The sequence below is a fragment of the Centropristis striata genome, chromosome 2 (assembly GCF_030273125.1).
Source record: "Centropristis striata isolate RG_2023a ecotype Rhode Island chromosome 2, C.striata_1.0, whole genome shotgun sequence".
Classification (NCBI taxonomy): domain Eukaryota; kingdom Metazoa; phylum Chordata; class Actinopteri; order Perciformes; family Serranidae; genus Centropristis; species Centropristis striata.
The window spans coordinates 19,948,746-19,967,509 of NC_081518.1; the positions used below are offsets into that span (position 1 = coordinate 19,948,746).

General features: G+C 40.3%; 1 protein-coding gene across 1 annotated transcript; it reads right to left on the reverse strand.

Annotated features, from left to right (window-relative positions):
* Nucleotides 1-235: 235 nt before the first annotated feature.
* Nucleotides 236-5,302, reverse strand: mex3b (mex-3 RNA binding family member B). Its single transcript, XM_059358565.1, has 2 exons — nt 4,568-5,302; nt 236-2,556 (listed from the first exon to the last, which is right to left on the reverse strand). The coding sequence occupies exons 1-2, from the start codon at nt 4,788-4,790 to the stop codon at nt 1,154-1,156; spliced, it is 1,626 nt and encodes a 541-aa protein (XP_059214548.1). The 5' UTR covers nt 4,791-5,302; the 3' UTR covers nt 236-1,153.
* Nucleotides 5,303-18,764: the final 13,462 nt, after the last annotated feature.

Genomic DNA, 18,764 nt, shown 5'->3' on the forward strand with positions numbered 1-18,764 from the left:
TTAAAGGCCCTTTATCATAAAATAAAATATACTTTGTTCTTAAACTTTGCTCAATAAAGTACATTTACGCTCAAGTAACTTCACCTACATATACATAAACAAGTGGTAAACAAATGTATTAAAATAGAAATACTAAAACTATAGTGGTGCAACAGAAGCCTGTAATTCCCACTGGAATCTAATTCATACAAATTTTAGAAAGCATAAACGGTTTCTTTGTGTTCGACTTACTAAGTTTTATACATTTCAATGTTTCATAATAATATAGAATAAAATATGCTTTATATCACTGAATAAAAAATATGCTGGGTGAAGCAGATTTAAACATTTTTTGCTGAACCTATAAAAACTCCATCCCAACAGAATACTGTCAAATGCAATACACATTTTGTGGACTTGGATTTCATCCCACAGTCGTGTGATATTAAAATAATACAGTGATCAATGCCATAGGCCATACTAAAAAATAAACAATATTTCAACCCAGCTACAAAAAGTTCACTGAACTTAAATTAAAATATCTGTAAACATCTTTGCAATAAGAAATATAATCTTTCAAGTCAAAAAAGAATAAAATACTTCAATCTGTATTAATGTCATTTAAAACTTTCAACTTGTGGAAATTGATTCTATACATATATATGTAGGATATGTTGTTGCTCTTCCTCATGTGGTTTCTGACTTTGAGCTGCAGTATCTTAGTCAAAGTCAATAGTTCTGTTTGGCTAGAAGCCCTCCGTGTTTCCCAGCCATGGCCTCTCCTCTTACTACATTCGATCAGCAAAACTGGAGGGCTCCGCCAGCTAACAGTCTACAGTTTGACCCACGTACCTCCATCCTGACCCCACTGTATCTCTTCACTTCATAAATATAGGGTACAATTTACTAGAACTATTGATTACTATGTTGTAATATTTAAAACATGCACTTAGATGTTGAAAATATTTCCCCAAGCTACAGTATATTATTAACAAGTACGACAGATCCCAAAGGGGCGTCTGTCCCTTCTTCTGGATACTGCAGCCTCTTACATACATATGTATATCTATGTACACTTTCCAAACTGATGGTTGGTGATCTCATTAAAGCGGTATGAGGAGTCTATTTGTTGCTATCGTAGCCTGTCTCACTGGCAAGACAAGAGTTACACTTTTTATGAAAATATACGTATTGCCTGAGTGACGCCGGTGTGGCAGACAGGGCATTTGGGTTCGCTCCTCTCACAGATACGATTGGCACATTCCATACAGAAGAGGTTGTGCCCACAGGGGACCAGGGCGGCGATGACCTCACTCTCGAAGCACACCGAACAGTCACGGCTGCCTTTTCGGCTGGTGCTGGAGGAGGTGGAGGAGGAGGAAGAGGAAGAAGATGACGAGGCGGAGGAGTCGCATGAGACTCCAGGGAGGTGAGGGCCCGGCAGGGAGGCGATAGTGCTGGAGTAACCAGGGAAACTGAGCGCGCCTCCGCCGGGGTCGCTGCGCACTCTTCGGGCTAAAGGGTGCTCGCTTGGACCTCCGTTGTGGCTGTGGAGGGGGGGGGACAGTCTGGGCTGGGGGGTACAACCGTTAACCCTTCTCTGGTTCACGATGCCATTGGCATTAGTGGAGTTGTTGGTGGGGAATATGGCTGAGGTGGAGGTGGGGGAGCTGCCTCCGGTGGAGGAGGGGGTCATGCGGCTGTCGTACTGGGACCACAGGAGGCCCGGCGGGGTGCTAGCAGAGTCGAAGCCAGACGAGGAGTCAAAAGTCAGATCAGTGCAGTCAGGTGAGATCACCTCACTTCCGTAAACAAACCCATTGCCGTTGGTGTTGACGTTAATGTTATTGTTATTGTTGTTGCCGTTGTTATTGGTGGTGGTGTAGCTTAGAGCGGGGCTGGGGGGGCTGTAGTCAGCCATACGCGAGCCGTTGTTACCAAAGTAGGAATCAGTGGAGGCACTGCCCAGAGAGGAGGACGAGTCGTTGCGGTAGTTGGAGAAGGGTTTACGCACTGAGGTGGGGGTCATCCCCGCACTGGGCTTGGACCACAAGGTAGCGTGCCCGTGTAGATCAAAACCCACATCAGTACCGTTAGCGTGGAAGTCATTCTCATCCTGAAGCTCAATAAGGCCTCCTGTCCTCATGGCGATATGGGCTTCGATCTCTTCACGAGCTCGGTCCACGTTCTCCGGCATCCCCGTCACTTCAAACACCGGCTCCTTGTCTCGGCTGGGTGTCACGATGTAGGTGTGGGTCTGCTGCTGGATGCGCTTGATGGTAGCACCCTTGGGGCCTACAACCAGCCCCACCACTCGGTAAGGCACCCGCACCTGGATGGTGGTCTGTCCAGGCAGGTTAGGTGGTCCAGGGACTGGGGTGCCGCTCCCATTCAGGCTGGTGTTTTTGTTCCTGGAGGCTCTTATCATGGAGAAGTGCTCAGCGGCAGAGATGATCTCCCTCCTGGCCATGGCCACATCCTCCCTCCTGCCCGTCACCACAAACACAGGCTCCTCGCCTCGAACCGGGGTCTTGATGTAGGTGTTGGTCTTTGCTCGCAGCGCTTTGATCTTGCAACCTGAGCAAGGGGAAAAAAGGCAAAAGTGATGACAGGTTTCAAAATAACAACATCTTAAAACATGTCATGTGTTAAGCCATTACTTATGAACTATTCAAAACAGCTGCTGGATGTTTATTATTGTTCCTCAAGAGGCCAGTGGCCTTAGAAATCAAGTGAAACCACCCTTTTGGAGAAGAACAAATTCAAACCACATGTGCACCACCACAAATGTACAACAGGACAAAAATAACTCTCAAAAAAAAAACCTCACTTCTGGATCTCTGTCCCTGTTCGCTTACTACAATCTACTCGGCATCAACAACAGCTGCTGTAAGATCCTTATTTTGTACTAATAGCATTATGGAAAGAGGGGAAAGCTACTTTATCATTCATGGCCTGGCACTGGTGCATAAAGTTGCATTCCAACACCCTCAAGCACATACACACATCTCTTTATGATCAAAATGGGACCGGCTGAGGAAGCAGCCTTAGAAGAATGACATAATTAGCAGAGCAAAGCCAGCTGAGTGGGACAGGGTGATGTAACCGTGGATGAAGAGGAGGGTAAACCCACCTAAACTCAGCCTACACAGCTCATTTAAACCGCAGACACAAATTCATAACGAGTCAGTATCAAACTGCTGTCGGTTAAATGAGGATAGGGTCTCGCTGCTTTAAAATAATCCCAGAGGTCACAGTTAATCCACCACTTAATTTCCCTCTTATAACCTGATATAACCTGACAAAGGGGACTGGGTGGTGGTGGGGCTTTCTGTTGAAAATAGATCCACTTGTCCCGGTGTAGTCGTTTTAAAGTGGAGGGTGGGAGTGTGTGGTTCCTTTGTTTTTCTGGGAACAACAGCAGCAGCAGCAGCAGTGTTGCAGGGAGGGGAAAAGATTCCGCATATGTAACCAAGCACCAGTACCGCCCTGCAGCCCTACAGCTGGAGACTGTGAGCCAGGTCTGTGCAGCTCTGGGCGTCTGCTGCCTGGGGCAAGGTAAGATCGTGACCGTTGTCCTAATATGATCCTGTCCAGCTCATTATCATAACCATAAAATAAAGCCGGGAATCGATTTGCAAACCGGTTATTAACAAAGACACACATCTGGAGTTGGTGAACACTGCGTTTCCTCTGAGCTTATAGTTTGGTGATTTACATGTCCTAATTTAATTGATAATGTTAATGATTAAATTACCCTGTCAAGTCAAGCAGCCATTGCTGCTCTTCAGCCAAATGGGTTTTTTGGCTGTAATTTAATTTAGTGTTAAATTACAATTCATGTTCATATATCATGTTTTTCTTATCTGCAATACTTGAGGAAATGTTTTGCATTTTTAAAATGTAACATTGCTCATACAATCTGGGTTTGTTGATGAATTGATCCTGAACAGAAAAACTTGAACATTTATTAATAATATCCTGCATTTTTAAAGAGTTCACTTGACAGTACCATATGGATTTTTTTAAAACTAAACCTCATTCGTTTTTTAACATATTTAACTGTATTTACATGCCTAGAACAGGAAATCTGACATAATATTTTGTCAGAGTTGTATCGGTGCACTTCATTAATTCACTTAATTAATTCGGCCCATACAGAAACATCCCAATGACTTGTTATTTCACTTAAATGTCAACTTTTTGAATTGGTTTGCTGCTCGCTGCCGCCCAGAACTGTGTCTTTACAGAGAAAGAACAACGTGTGACTAACAGACAAGACACTAATAAAAGTTCACGTTTTACTGAACTGCTTAGTGTCTAGTTGGTTTTATGAATGCCGAATTCAAGAGCGGTACCTACACATTCAGATATGATATATTAAAAGCAGTCTATGTGCTTGTGCAGACAAGCAGGGCTATGTTGAGACGAGACATGCACTTCTCTCGTATGATCTGGCACCTAGTCCTCCGACAGCGATAATAGGTCGGGACGTGCTCATACCTGAAGTGTTTGGGTGCATGCTCGGTTACTGCTCAGCTGCAAAACATGCCAAACATAAAGTGTCTAGAAAGAGAGAAACACACACCCTGTCGGCCCACAATCTCAGCCACATGCTCCGAGCTGGGAACCGGGACGCATTCCGTCATGTTGACGCTCTTTTTCCGGGGCTCCTGGTTGTCGTACAGGGAGTTCTCGTCGTTGTCCAAGCCGAGAAGAGAGAGTTGATCCAGGGCGATCTGCAGGGCTCTCTGGTCGTCCAGTGCGTCCCCCTGGACGCTGCTGCTGTCGGCGAAAAGCGAGCTGGGCATCTTTGAGACTTTGAGGGATCGGATAAAAGGCGAAGGGAAGGAGGTGGAGAAGGAAGAAAGAAAGGAGAGGGCAGGAGGAGGGGAGAGGCACCGGACCCGGTTCTCAAAGACAACTGGTCAGTGCAAATAAATCAGTGCGGCTGGGGAGGGGAGAAAAACAGTACAAGGAGCTACAAAAACCATCCAGCCCCTTTGTTTTCCCGCTAGATGTGGTATCCGGGTCCGAGCCGACCCGGGCTGTGCTGTTGAAGGGGAAGACGGAGAAGAAAAGCGTGTTTATTCCAGAGCCGGCGGTGGATAGTAATAATATTCCTTCCTGACAAAGGGCCCCTCCCCGGCTGGCTCCCTCAGCTCCTCTGTTGCTTCTGTCTGAGTCTTTCCACAGCCAGACAGAGAGATGTGCGGGTGACGTCACCGACTAGGCAGGGACGATGCGGTGCCGCGAGCTCATTTGCATATCCGCGAGCCGATTGGCTGGTTGATCTGTAAGTGGGCGTGGTTTTGGCTAAAAGTCCGGCCCCTTCTTTGTTCCCAGTCCCTCTCTTTGTCTCTCCTCCGTCTGTTTCTGTTTATTCTTAACTCACATAGTTCTAGGCTATAAGATTGTTTTTATTTGTATTATTTATTATTGGCATGAAATAGGCCAGAGAATATTTACTGTCACACACAGTTAGAAGTCACAGCAATGACATTAACAGTAATATGAACTCAATGAATCAATAGAGGACAGGCTCCTGTACAATCTGTTTGTTTTTTGTCTTCACTCAAATGCAGTTTTTTTTAAACAGCACGTATTATTTTGAAGTGTTTAACATCCTATCACAGGATATGTTGACATCACCTTTGATAAAAAAGAGTGTTTTGTACGGAATTCTGACTTTATTTATTCTGAGAATAAAGTTAGAACTCAAATATTTTTTCTTGTGTGGCCCTAATCCTCTTCCGTAGTTTTGTGATGTAAACTGATAAAAGTGTTATGTTTTGTTTGGGGCTCCTGAGACCTCGGCCCTCCTACCAGGTCAAAAAACATACATAGTATTCTTTTATCAACTTGATTAATTTAATGAAAATTGCTTTTAAACATTTTTTAACTGCTGACATGTTTCAGAAGAACTATATTTGCTCTATCTATGATTGGGTGTTGACAGTGGTTTTTACGCAGTGCCACCAGTCCCAAATTCTAAATATTTCTAGATTGATGTCAGTATATTAAGATAATTAAATGACACAAGCTGTTAAATAGTCTTATACTACAATACAAATAAGTAGGCCTAGGCCTTATGCTAAAACAGACTATATCTATGAAAATGCTTATGAAGTAATGCAAACTACATGCACATGATCATTTTGGGGGTAAAAACAGAAATAAAAGCACAAACAAAAAATAATAATAATAATTTTAATTAGATCATGTTTCAATATAAATATTATCTTATAGTGGGGATATTTCCAGTATCTCCATGAAAACATACGTATGCCGTAAGAGATCATGAAATGTAGCTGAAAGCTGTGGAATAACTCCTGTAAACATGTGAATCTTGAGATAAGATTACTTTTGAAAATAAAATGTCTTTTTATTTACATTGGGACTTGCTGCTATGGTAACAAAGTGACTTCAAATTTGATTATGAACGCAGACAACCTAAAGGATAAACTTGGTTACAAGGTTGCAAAAATGTTTCGCTACATGCTAAACAAGCCATATAAAAGCTCCTGAATTGCGTGAAAAATTGAATCTGAAAGTGTGAGAAAAAGTTTCTGACACTGTAAAAAAGGCTATTTTTCTTAGCTCATGGAAAGTTAGTGTTTTGGAGATACAGGGTTTTTAAACAGAAATATATTTTTCCACACAATTCTTGTGTGAGAGTACCAGTGTTATTCTTCTGATAATGTGTTATTCCTTCAGGTATTTTTAATTTTCTCATCATTTCTTTGGTAAGGAAGACCTATTTAACTTGCCTTTATGTGATAATGTTTTAAAAAAGGCATTTAATACATCTTAGATCCAGCAGTGCAGAGTTGATGACAACAGCTACAGGCTGTTTGCATAATGATTTCAGCCTTTTTCTCTGTAATGTGTGTTAATCTAAAGCCTGAAGAACATTAGGCATTAAGAACATTGCAGGGTGATGGGTTGGTGGCCTTTGTGAATGGTCATAGAAAAAAGAAAGAGGTAGGAGGATGGCGGGGGGTGTGGGAGGCGGGGGGTGTTCAACGCAAAGGGGATTTCAACTGGTTTAAAACCGTTGAGAGCAGAAGCACTTTGCTTTGTCACCTCACTCCTGGAGCACAATGCCAATGCTAATGAGGAGCTGCTCAGGAACTGAAGGAGGTGATGGGATGGGACCCTCTTGTTAATATTTGACACCTCAGCTCCCCCCTACGACCTCCTCCCCGCTCCTAGCAATCCTGAATCTATTCAGTTTTATATATGCAAAGTGTTTCCCATACGTTCTTAAACCCTGGAGTACAAATAGACGAACACACATTTGATAAGACTTTCCCCAGAATTTGTGCAGAATTATATAACTACACTGCAAAAAAGGTGTGTCTAAAAACAAGATAAAAGCACTAAATCTGAGGGAAATGATCTTGCTGTATGGACAGATAATTTCACTTGACAAGATTTCTTAAGATTATGAAATCTAAATAAGCAAGTTGTATGTTTAAAATAAGAAATTAAATCTTAAAACAAGATAAATTAAAGCTGCAAGCAGCGATGAACTGGCCCGCAAATTATTTGTTTCTTACCAAGATTTAAAAAAAAAAAAAACTTGTGTTAGATATTTTATCTTGTTTCAAGAGTTAATTTCTTATTCTAAGTGTTCAACTTTACACTATAAGCTTATTTGTAGATTTAACTAAAATCTTAAAATCTAAATCTTATTTTAAGAAATCTTGTCAAGTGAAATTATCTGTCCATGCAGCAAGATCATTTCCCTCAGATTTAGTGTTTTTATCTTGTTTTTAGACACACCTTTTTTGCAGTGTATCTGCTTTTATGATTAAAGCTTTATTTGTGGGCATTTCCAAATAGATGTCCTATAATTTGAGAAAAATAGCCTAGAAATATACCACCTGATCAATCCTAATGCCGTTCCCTAAGATGAAGGTTTGATGCTGTGGGGGTCCCAGCCACTGATTGAAAAGAAATTTACCCAGTGATATATTCTTTTAAGTTTATTCCACATGCTAATATATAAGAGGTGGAATTAGTTGACAAAGGAATCTTCCGTCCAAAGTCCATAGTTGTTCTGTTGCTTTCCATCATATCACACTGTAAAAAATGTCTGTAGATTTTAAGGTGAAAAAAATTCAATTTCAGTAACAATGAAATACTGTAAATGTATATATCAGCCAAAACAGTATTTTTTTTTTTTCATTTTTAAAAAATGCATTACTCCACTGTAAAATACACTGGCACTGTGTTTGTAGCCAAAATATACTGTAATATATATACAAGCCATCATTTTTGCATTTATTTTTTGTAAAAAAAAAAACTTGTTCTCACAGTTAAATGTACCAAACACCATATCTCTAACCAAAATATACTGTAATATTTAATAGCAAAATCTTATGTGCAAAATCCTCTTATATGCAGCTTTTATAAAGTATTTTCTTGTCAATTATATGGCAGAACAGCGTTTCTTTTGATGGAAAAACTTTTTTTTTTAATGGTAAAATATGGAATAAAATGGCAAACTTAAACGTAAAATCAACAGTGCTAATATCATTTTATCGCAATATTAGAAAAAATGTCACCGTATTTATGACGGTAAAGTTCTGGCAACCACAGCTGCTGGTTTTTACCGTAAAAACAACAGGTTTTCTTTTTTTACAGTGGACATATTCATCATCAGCAGATGAAGTCATTCAGTTGTCTCACATATGTAGATGTTCAATTTTATTTATTTTTTCTTAACACTGTAACACATTGTTGTTTATTAAAAGTTTGCATAAAATGTGAGGTTTATATTCTTCATCATTCTGGTCATTCCTTATCTTGAAATCAGCATTTGAAAAAACACTATGAGCAGAGGTTTGCTGCAGTGGAGATTGATGAGCATTCACAATAATTATGTTGTTGTTCGTCCCTGGAATCAAACAATTTTAACATGTTTTACACACAAGTTTGATTATCTGTGCATTTGAAAAATGTGAATTAATCTTTATTTGCAACACTTTCTTTCTTTTGCTATTGTGATATTTTTTATTATAGTTCTCAATCATGCTATCTCAGCACTATGATCATATAAATTCAGATGATTATCTATATCCAGCTAACCTAAGCTACTGACAGTTTGTTTGAATAAAATCCTTCTATTGCTGTTGGCTGCACCTGACCTCTGAGCTGAATCCTTGCCTCTGTTCCGTGTAGAGAAATAAACCAAAAGCAGCACTTCTTGCAGCTGGGTTTATCTACATTTCCATCTTTCTACCATTTGTTTGTGTTCACAGTTCTGGTGTGAAATTCTCCTTCAGCTTTGAGGGACGGATGGAACAAAGTGCTACTAAATTAAATTGAGAGCCTGTTGTGGTGGCATTGCACAGGCCCAGTGTGTCCCAGTGCTTCTTCTTAAGCCCAGACCCACATTGACTGCAGCCCCATTGCTGATACTTGTTGTTTGGTATTAGGCGTTAGCCAGCTGCTTAGAGGCGATTACCCGTATGCCTTTTAATGAGAGGAAGAAAAGCTTAGTCTGCGCTAACCCAGAGAGCGACAGACACAGACAGGGCTTAGTGATTGCTCTGCCAGTCACTGTGCTGTAGCTGTAGGGCTGCAGACACAGACACTGGGTCACAGCAAACAGCAGGTCACAGGATACAGAGTAGCCTGTCTGCACACTGCTCTGTCACACCCTGACCTCATATACACACATGCGTGCATACTCTATAAGCTTCCTGCTGCATCTTTTATGCAGATCACAGTACTGTGTTGTTAACAGACTTCGGCTGTCCTCAATCAAAGACATTCTTAGGCCCCGTTTACACGAGGACACTTGCAGGTAAAAACGACAAAATATTTTATGGGAAGTGCCTTTCGTTTAGACGGTGACGGTGTTTTCTCTGAAACCACCTTCCAGAGTGGGCCGGCTGTGGCTTAGTTGGTAGAGCGATCATCTACGGATCGAAGGTTGGTGGTTCGATCCCTGACCATGGCAACCTACATGTCTAAGTATCCTTGCGCAAGATACTGAACCCCAAATTGCTCCCGATGCTGCGTTCATCAGTGTGTGAATGAATTCCCAATGGTGGCAGGTGGCACCAGTGTGCCCTGGTAGCCTCGGCCACCAGTATGAATGTTTGTGTGAATGGGTGAATGAGCCTAGTTTGTAGTGTTATATAGCTCTTTTGGATAAAAGAGCTATATAAGTGCACTCCATTTACCAAAACTGTAATCCGCTCCACCGTAGCGTGTCCGTCTACACTGCCACACACAAAACTCTGCTCAGATCTGCTCACGTCACGTACGCGTTTACGTCACATCCATGCTCCAGTACAGGGAAATAAACAAACATGTGGGATTATTTCCATGCGTCGGACCTTCAAGCTGCTCTGGCAGCTCTAATAAACTTACAGGAGTCTTTCCACCAAATGTACAGGATATGTACAGATAGTATTAGTGAACAGAGAAGGATCTGTAACCTCTATCACATTTTGGATGCACCAATTGGTGGGAGGCGAGCCAGACGGCTTTGGACGAGACCTGGGAGATCTAGTGGATGGTGGAGAACTTTGTGGAAGGAGAAGCTGATGAAAATGCGTGGCGTGAAAACTTCCACATGCCCAAAGATGCTCTTATCGCTTTAAGTGATGCCGCCTGGCATGCATACCCAATCACATTCACACACGTCACCGTTTGCAGCAGATTTCCTCCTGAAAACGCTCGTCTAAACGCAGAATAAAAAGTGATGACGTGACGCCACTTTTGCATCTTCTGTTCAGACCGTCATCATGTAAACGTAGCCTTAGTCAGTTTTTTGACTCCACATATATAGTTAATAGACTGCACTTGTATAGCACTTTTCAAGTCTTTGCAACCACTCGAAGCGCTTTACACTCCTGACAGCACTCATTCAACCATTCACACACACATTTATACACTGATGGCCAACGCCACCCTTAATGGTGACACCATCAGGAATTAATTAACAATCGATGAACACAGCATCAGGAGCAATCTGGAGGATACTTCAACATGTAGGCTGGCCAGGGATCGAACCACCGACCTTCTGACCCAGTGATATATTCTTTGGCCTTTTGGCCACAGCCGTGGCTTTCATACAAAAGCGCCACTTTGAATCCTGTGTTTACAAAAGATGTGGTTTTAGTGCAGAACCTTAAAGTAGTGGTTTTGCTGGCTTACTAACTTAACCGCTCTAGAGAAATAACGTGTTTACAACAGTAATCATGATGTTTAGAACAGCGTTCATGACGTAGGGTACGGTGGGTGTGACGTGTCGACAATGACTTCATCATATGTCATATAGGGTATCATACAAATTGTGTTGCAAAAGTTTTCATAAGAACTTATACAAACCCTTAGATGAGTTGCAGTATTGGGGGAGACAAAACAGAGCCAAAATGACAAAGAATAAACTGACCTTTTAAAGTTGATCATATGTAAGATGTTGTGTTTTCAGCAGCCATTTCCCAACAAAAACTGTACTTGTTTCCAGAAATCTTTAAATATCAAGTTTAAGTTTTCTTAAGTCTTGTGCAGTGATCTGCATGATCTTTTTTGATAATGGAAATAACAGTAAGCAGGGTTTGAACAGATGAGGTATGATTTAATGTGTCACGACATGGTTCTTGGAGAGACTAGGGGTTAAGCAGAATGGTCGATGCTGTATGACAGCAGGGTTTTCACTCTACCTTCAAGTCAGGCCATCCAGAACATTAGGGCTGTTTCCACTACCGGGTAATAGCCGGACAATAACCGGAATGAGGCGGGTCTCACTTGCCTAAACACCCCTAATTTGAATACAAGCAGTCCGGAGCCGGCTTTTGTCAGGACTTTTTTAGTCCCTGTAGAAGAGTAGGGTCTTTTTTCTCCCCTGAAAACCGCCTGGTTGCTGATTGGATAGATTGCTAAGCAGGATGTGACGTAGTATTCTACACTACAACAACACGTCATTTGTAAAAGCCGGTGAAGCAGTGTTGCCAACTTAGCCACTTTGTTGCTAATTTTAGCAACTTTTCAGACCCCCTTAAAGGGACTGAAGACAAATCCAGCGGCTCCTTCTTACTCTTCTTAGCGGCAGTTAGCTCTGTAGCAGTACAGTGTGTATGTGCTGCTGCTGCGAAGGTGTTCACTTAGCGATCTCTGTTTGTTTACAACAATCACCAGACACTCTGTGCACAGTTAGCAATGCCGTTAACTCACAATCACTATGTTTATGATCAGCGGAGACTCTGTGCATAATTAGCCATGCTGCTTTCAGCTGCTGACGTTGTGCACAGTTAGCGACGGTGAAAACCATACGTCACCTCCAGAGTCTCTAAATCCCTCTGGGGGCTAACTTGTAGTGGAGACACGCAGAGTGAGTGGACTTTTGAGAGGGTGTGGCCTGAGACTTTCCCTGTGGACACTTTCCCCCCTAGTCGAAACACAGCTACTCACTTTTGAGATAAATAACAGGTCCTACAAAATAATTTGTTTGAGGCATACCAAATTAGAAACCGCATCTCCTGAAGCTGTGGAGTAACATAAAATCCAGGAACCTTTAGTATATCAGAGGTGGATGGCACACAGTGTGCTGTGTAAGAGCCAGAGAGGAGGAAGAGCAGAGAGCAGACACAGATGGAGATGGAAGGATGCAGTGTGTGTGGTTAGTGAGCGGCTGGTACATTGCACACACAGAAATAAGGTGGTTTTTGCTGAGTATTGCAGACATTTTTCTTTTGTGGTGCTGCAAAAGGTGGGCCATTGGTTTTCAGCAGGTTAGCAGGAGAACACAGAGGTATGCATGCAGGTTTGAGAGAACGTGTGGGTATATCTGCGTAAGCCACAGTCTGAAACCTGATCCAGACTCAAGGTTAGACAAAGGAAAATGGGTCGCTTTGGTTTTGGTCTTGGTGCATTTTTACACAAGACAGTTTCTTTCCTCACTGGTTTTTATATCTCTGGGTGCAATCAGCGAAGTGAAAGCCTCTTTGTTTTAATCAGGGGACTCATTTGGTGTGCAAATTGTATTAATCTTTCCACCACTAATCCACACATTGCAAAAAAACTAAAACAAAAACCCTTAAAAGACTTGAGCTTTGAAAAATGGGAGCTGTCACAAACAACGTCTTCAGCAGGATGAAACTGTATTTAAGTTAAGAACATAATATGTGTGGAAGTCACTGTACCATGTTCTCCCATTGTGTTACTCCTGAATGATATCACCTCATTACAATTGACATGATGGAAAAGACGTATTCTCCTAATGGGCATCACTGCTGCCAAGAAGATGCTGGCTTTACGCTGGAAACCTCCACATACAGTTACCAAGCCCCATTGGATTAACACATAATCAATATGGAGCTTTCAGTGGCAAGAATGCACGGTGCTGGAACTGATACTATTCTAGCATGGCAAACAATGGCAGATAAGATCAAGGAATTGCTGTAATCAATATTTTTATTTGCATTTCTTGAACATGCTCTCTCATGTCCTGTAAGAGTTTTATAGAGCTCCAAGTTGGGGTGGTGGTTTTATTTTTTGGTATTTCTTTTTTATTTTATTTCATTTCATTTTATTTATTCATGTATTTATTTATCCTTTATTTAATTTATTTTTTAATTATTATTATTATTATTGGATTGCAATGTACCTTTTACTTTTATCGGACTGCTGTACTTGTTTTGTCTTTAAAAGCAATAAAAAAAAGTTGTTTACAAAAAAAGAACATAATGGCTGTGTGTCCTGCATGGCATTCAGGCAAATAACAGATGATTCATATCCTCTTCTTGTTGACAGCTGGAGAGATAAAGGTAACCAAAGATGGATATGAGGATGCACATATATTTTATTCTACTCCTGTTTTCTATTTCTATTTCTGTTATTCTGCTCATGTAAGTGCTGGAGAAACTGAAAGGTTTTTATACCAAATACATGCGGAGGGGCAGTGTGCTTTGAAGTGTCTGAAGCTATAGAAGTGTAGCAGGCTATGTGCTGGGATCTGCAGGTATGGATGCAGGGCTCTCTGTCTCTCCCTCTTTTTTCTCTTTTTTCCTCCTCCCATTTCCATCTCCTCCTTTCATCCCTCTCTCCCCCATCTGCTTCTTCCATGTGTCCCTCCTTTCTTTCTCCTTGCTCCCTCCTCTCGTCTTCCTTACATCTCTGTATCTCCTCCCTTCCTCCCTCCCCTGTTCGCTCTGACACACTGAACTGAAGTGGCACTGCTTCCCTGCGCTGTGATTGGCTGCCTGCCAGACGCTGGCTGAGCCAAGCAGCACAGCGGCAGGGCAGCTGGAGCTGCCGGCCCACAATGCACCACAACGCACCGTTCACCCTCCTCCTCCTCCTCCTCCTTCGTCCCACCATCTCCTCCTCCTCCTTCCCCTCGACCGCCCTACACATGGAACCACAACCCAGCTCTTTGTCTTCCCTCCCTCCCTCTTCTTCTCTTCTGATTTTCACTCAATCACTGACCACTTCATGGTGTCATGCAAATAATAACACTCGACTCTCAGGAGGAGGAGAAGGAAGGGAGGAAACAACCTGATGTTAGAACACAATGCAAGAGTGCATTCATTAAACATGCTCATATTTTTGGTGTATGATGAACTAAACACATTGTTGTTAACTAATAAACGTGAACAACATTAACTTTTGCAACAGTTCGTAAACAGGTACCCACTTTATCTGAGAAAACATCAAATAAACGTAAACAATTAATTTTATTCTACGTGAGCTGAACTTTGAGTTAGCTCTACACTGTAAAAAATGTCTGTAGATTTTATGGTGAAAAACTGCTAAACCATGACAGTAAAAGACCGTAAAATGATAAATGAGTTAATTCAGTTTCAGTAACAATGAAACACCGTAAATGTATATATCAGCCCAAACAGTATTTTTTTTACAGTTTTGTTTTTTGAAAAATACATTACTCCACTGTAAAATACACTGTAACATGTATTTATTGTAATATATATACAAGCCACCACTGTAAGTTTTGCATTTTGAAAAAAAAGGCTTTTTCTGACTGTTAAATGTACTAAACACCATATCTCTGACAAATATACTGTAATATTTAATGGTAAAATCTTCCATTCATGCAGCATTTATAAAGTATCTTCTTGTCAATTATATGGCAAAACAGCATTTCTTTCTTTTGATGGAAAAACTTTTTTTATACGGTAAAAAAATGGAATAAAATGGCATTAATGTCTTAAACGTGAAATTTAAAGGTAATATTAACAAAAAGTTTAAAGTTTAAAGTAAAGTTCTGCCAACCACAGCTGCCATTTTTTTAACCGTAAAAACAACAGGTTTTTTTTACAGTGTAGGTTTGATGGTTGGGTCATCAAAAAGTATAAATTTGACATGAGAGACCATGGAAAAAGCCACTGTAAAGAGCTCACATTCTCGCAATCGTTCCCTAACCTTAACCATGTAGTTTTGTCATCATGATTGAAATATTTTCCCTTTTAACCATGACCACAATCTTTCCCTTTTAAAAACGACTGTACAGAGAATTCAGAGAATATCAATGTGTTCATAGAGGGAGTTATCTCCTGTTGCTGTAGCAGCAGAGGAGTCCAAGTAAAGGAAGAAGATGTTAGAATGTCACTGCTGCTGTCATCTACAAGCTCAGGTTGGTGAAAAAGAAATGTAGTAGTCAAAAGTGCTTTAATCAAAATCCTACAAGCAAAAGTACAAAGGTATTACCATTAAAATTATTAAATTATCAAAAGTAAAAGTATTCATTATGCAGAATGACCCACTTCAGAAGAATATAAATATTATTGCATTATACTTCTTGGTGCATAAATATGTTCATCACTTTAATGTTACAGCTGGTAAAGATGGAGCTCATTTTAATTATAAGCTACTGGACAGTTAAACCTATAATGCATCATCATTTCTTTTACAGTTTTTGGTTTTCATCATCTGACTACAGCTGTCAATTAAAGTTTTTTGAGTATTTTGGTTGTACTCAATACTAACACTAATTACTAACAAATACTAATAATAATTTTTAACATCAAGATTGATAATTATCTGGAAAGTAAACAACAGGTTGGACAATCAGGTATGTATTTAAATACAATTGATGAAACTGATATTTTAGCTTCTAAAGGGACATCTACATCTCCTGTTCCTGTTGTCAACAGCGTCTGTCAAACTGTAAAAAATGTTTGTAGAAATTACAGTAAAACACTGTCAAATTGCCTGAGAAATGGGGCATAAAATAATTTTTTTGGAAAACACACAGTTTTACTGTAAAAATATAAAATTTTCATGTAAAATTAATGTAGAAATACCATATTGTCACAAGGACACAATTACCCTAAAAATAAAGGAACTGCTCAGTCTAAATTACAGTTTTTGCTGATGTTTACATTTGAATTTACAGTAGAAAACCCACTCACTGTAATTTTTTCTGTAAATTAAACAGATTTTTTTTCTAGTGTACAAGCAACCATGATGTACAAGCAACACAGTGACTTTTTAAACTGTAACACTGGTTATCATTTTAACAGGAGGGAACTAAAGGAGGGACATGCTACTCAAAGGGAGAACAGAGTTATACAACATCTGCCTGCTAATTAACTAACAATGGTCACATGCATTATTTGCTAAATGAGTCGTTCAGTTCACTGGTCACTGTTATGCTTGAAAACACTGTTTTACCCAACCCGTTCTCATTCCCAAAGCGTAATATACCGACGATTTGTCACACCCCTAGACGTATCATACTGGCGCAAAGGGTACCCTTCCACGTCTGTGTGAAACGCTCTGGGTTCTCAATTGACTCCAATATAAACCCGCTCGCGGCGCTGAGAAACGCTTAGAGCAGAGGCTTACAGCCGTCTATTCACTCCAATAATATCCCGACCACGGCCCTCCATGCCGCTTCCAGCGACAATCTGAATGGAGAACCGAGGACCCTGTGCACGGAAGTATTTTTCTCCCTATTTTAAGGATTTCTTTTAATGACATCGTCAACATTTCTCAACACAAACACATCAAAGTCTCACTGATAATTCAACAATAAAATAGCTTCATGTTGTGGCTCTCAGTATCATTTTTTTCTCCTTCGATTCTGAGAAATAAACTTTTATTCGTTTGTTTTACGGCATTCCACTGGCGGACATTTCTCTCATTTTTAGTGAAAAAAAAAAATATTTTGACTTTGTTTCTGCATAAAAATGGATTTTGATTACATTTCTAGCGAGAAATATATGTTTTATGTTCTTAATATTCACTCAGTGAATGTACATAATCACTTTGTGGCGAAGATCTCGCCAGAAAAAGACGATCCGCTGTGTTTTATTTTGAAATCTGTTTTATTTTGTAATCTACCGCGATCATAGCGGATGTGGTCCTATCCTCGCGGATGTGCTGTGCGATCTCATTGAATCGCGCTTCACTGTAAATGGCCCCGACTCTGCTCTCCTGTTTTAGTTAAAATATCTTCATTAAACACACATTGTTGTCTTTTTTTTAGCATAGATAATATACATACAGTGTAATTATTTATTAGACAGTGTGTGATATTCGATATATTGGGTAGAAATAGGTTTTCACAGCCCTAATAGGGAAGAACTACAAAACGAGAGGTCTAGGGAGTTGTAGTTTTTTTAATAAAACAGGTTTTTCCCTAAAATTGGAAGTTGGAAATACTTAATTAGTGGCTTTCCAGGGGTTTGAGGGGATGTCAATCACATTTTTGGCATCAGAATTTAAATATTGTCTTGTTCAATGGGGGATTTGTTGTTTTTTCAGCATATCCTAAAGCCCCCCCACTCCCACCCCTTAGTGACTATGCTCACATTATAGTCCATGTCAACACCTTTCTATAACAGTAGGTCTCATGTTTGTAACCCTTTTTGTCTCTTAGTTATAATCATTTAAATATGCCCCAGGGTTAAGGTTCAAAGGTCAATATCTCAAAGCAAGAATATTATAGAACCTTGAAATTGATATATGTTACTCTCCAGGCCAAGACCTTTCCGGTGATGTATTTGGTTTAGCTCTATGACAAAGTTTTATTTTTTCACATCTCGCACTCAGAGCACTCAAAGGGCTGTGGGAATCTAAGTCTGTTAGGGCAGATTTCCAAGGTTTGAAAAAAATAAAACTTTGTCATAGAGCTAAACCAAATACATCACCGGAAAGGTCTTGGCCTGGAGAGTAACATATATCAATTTCAAGGTTCTATAATATTCTTGCTTTGAGATATTGACCTTTGAACCTTAACCCTGGGGCATATTTAAATGATTATAACTAAGAGACAAAAAGGGTTACAGACATGAGACCTACTGTTATAGAAAGGTGTTGACATGGACTATACTGTGAGCATAGTCACTAAGGGGTGGGAGTGGGGGGGCTTTAGGATATGCTGAAAAAACAACAAATCCCCCATTGAACAAAACAATATTTAAATTCTGATGCCAAAAATGTGATTGACATCCCCTCAAACCCCTGGAAAGCCACTAATTAAGTATTTCCAACTTCCAATTTTAGGGAAAAACCTGTTTCATTAAAAAAACTACAACTCCCTAGACCTCTCGTTTTGTAGTTCTTCCCTATTAGGGCTGTGAAAACCTATTTCTACCCAATATATCGAATATCACACACTGTCTAATAAATAATTACACTGTATGTATATTATCTATGCTAAAAAAAAGACAACAATGTTTGTTTAATGAAGATATTTTAACTAAAACAGGAGAGCAGAGTCGGGGCCATTTACAGTGAAGCGCGATTCAATGAGATCGCACAGCACATCCGCGAGGATAGGACCACATCCGCTATGA

Excerpts from the sequence above, each read along its gene's own strand:
- mex3b (XM_059358565.1), bottom strand. The coding sequence starts at position 4,790 with ATGCCCAGCTCGCTTTTCGCCGACAGCAGCAGCGTCCAGGGGGACGCA. Across the intron at positions 2,557-4,567 it reads TGAGATTGTGGGCCGACAGG|GTTGCAAGATCAAAGCGCTG; the intron begins GTGTGTGTTTCT and ends CCCCTTGCTCAG.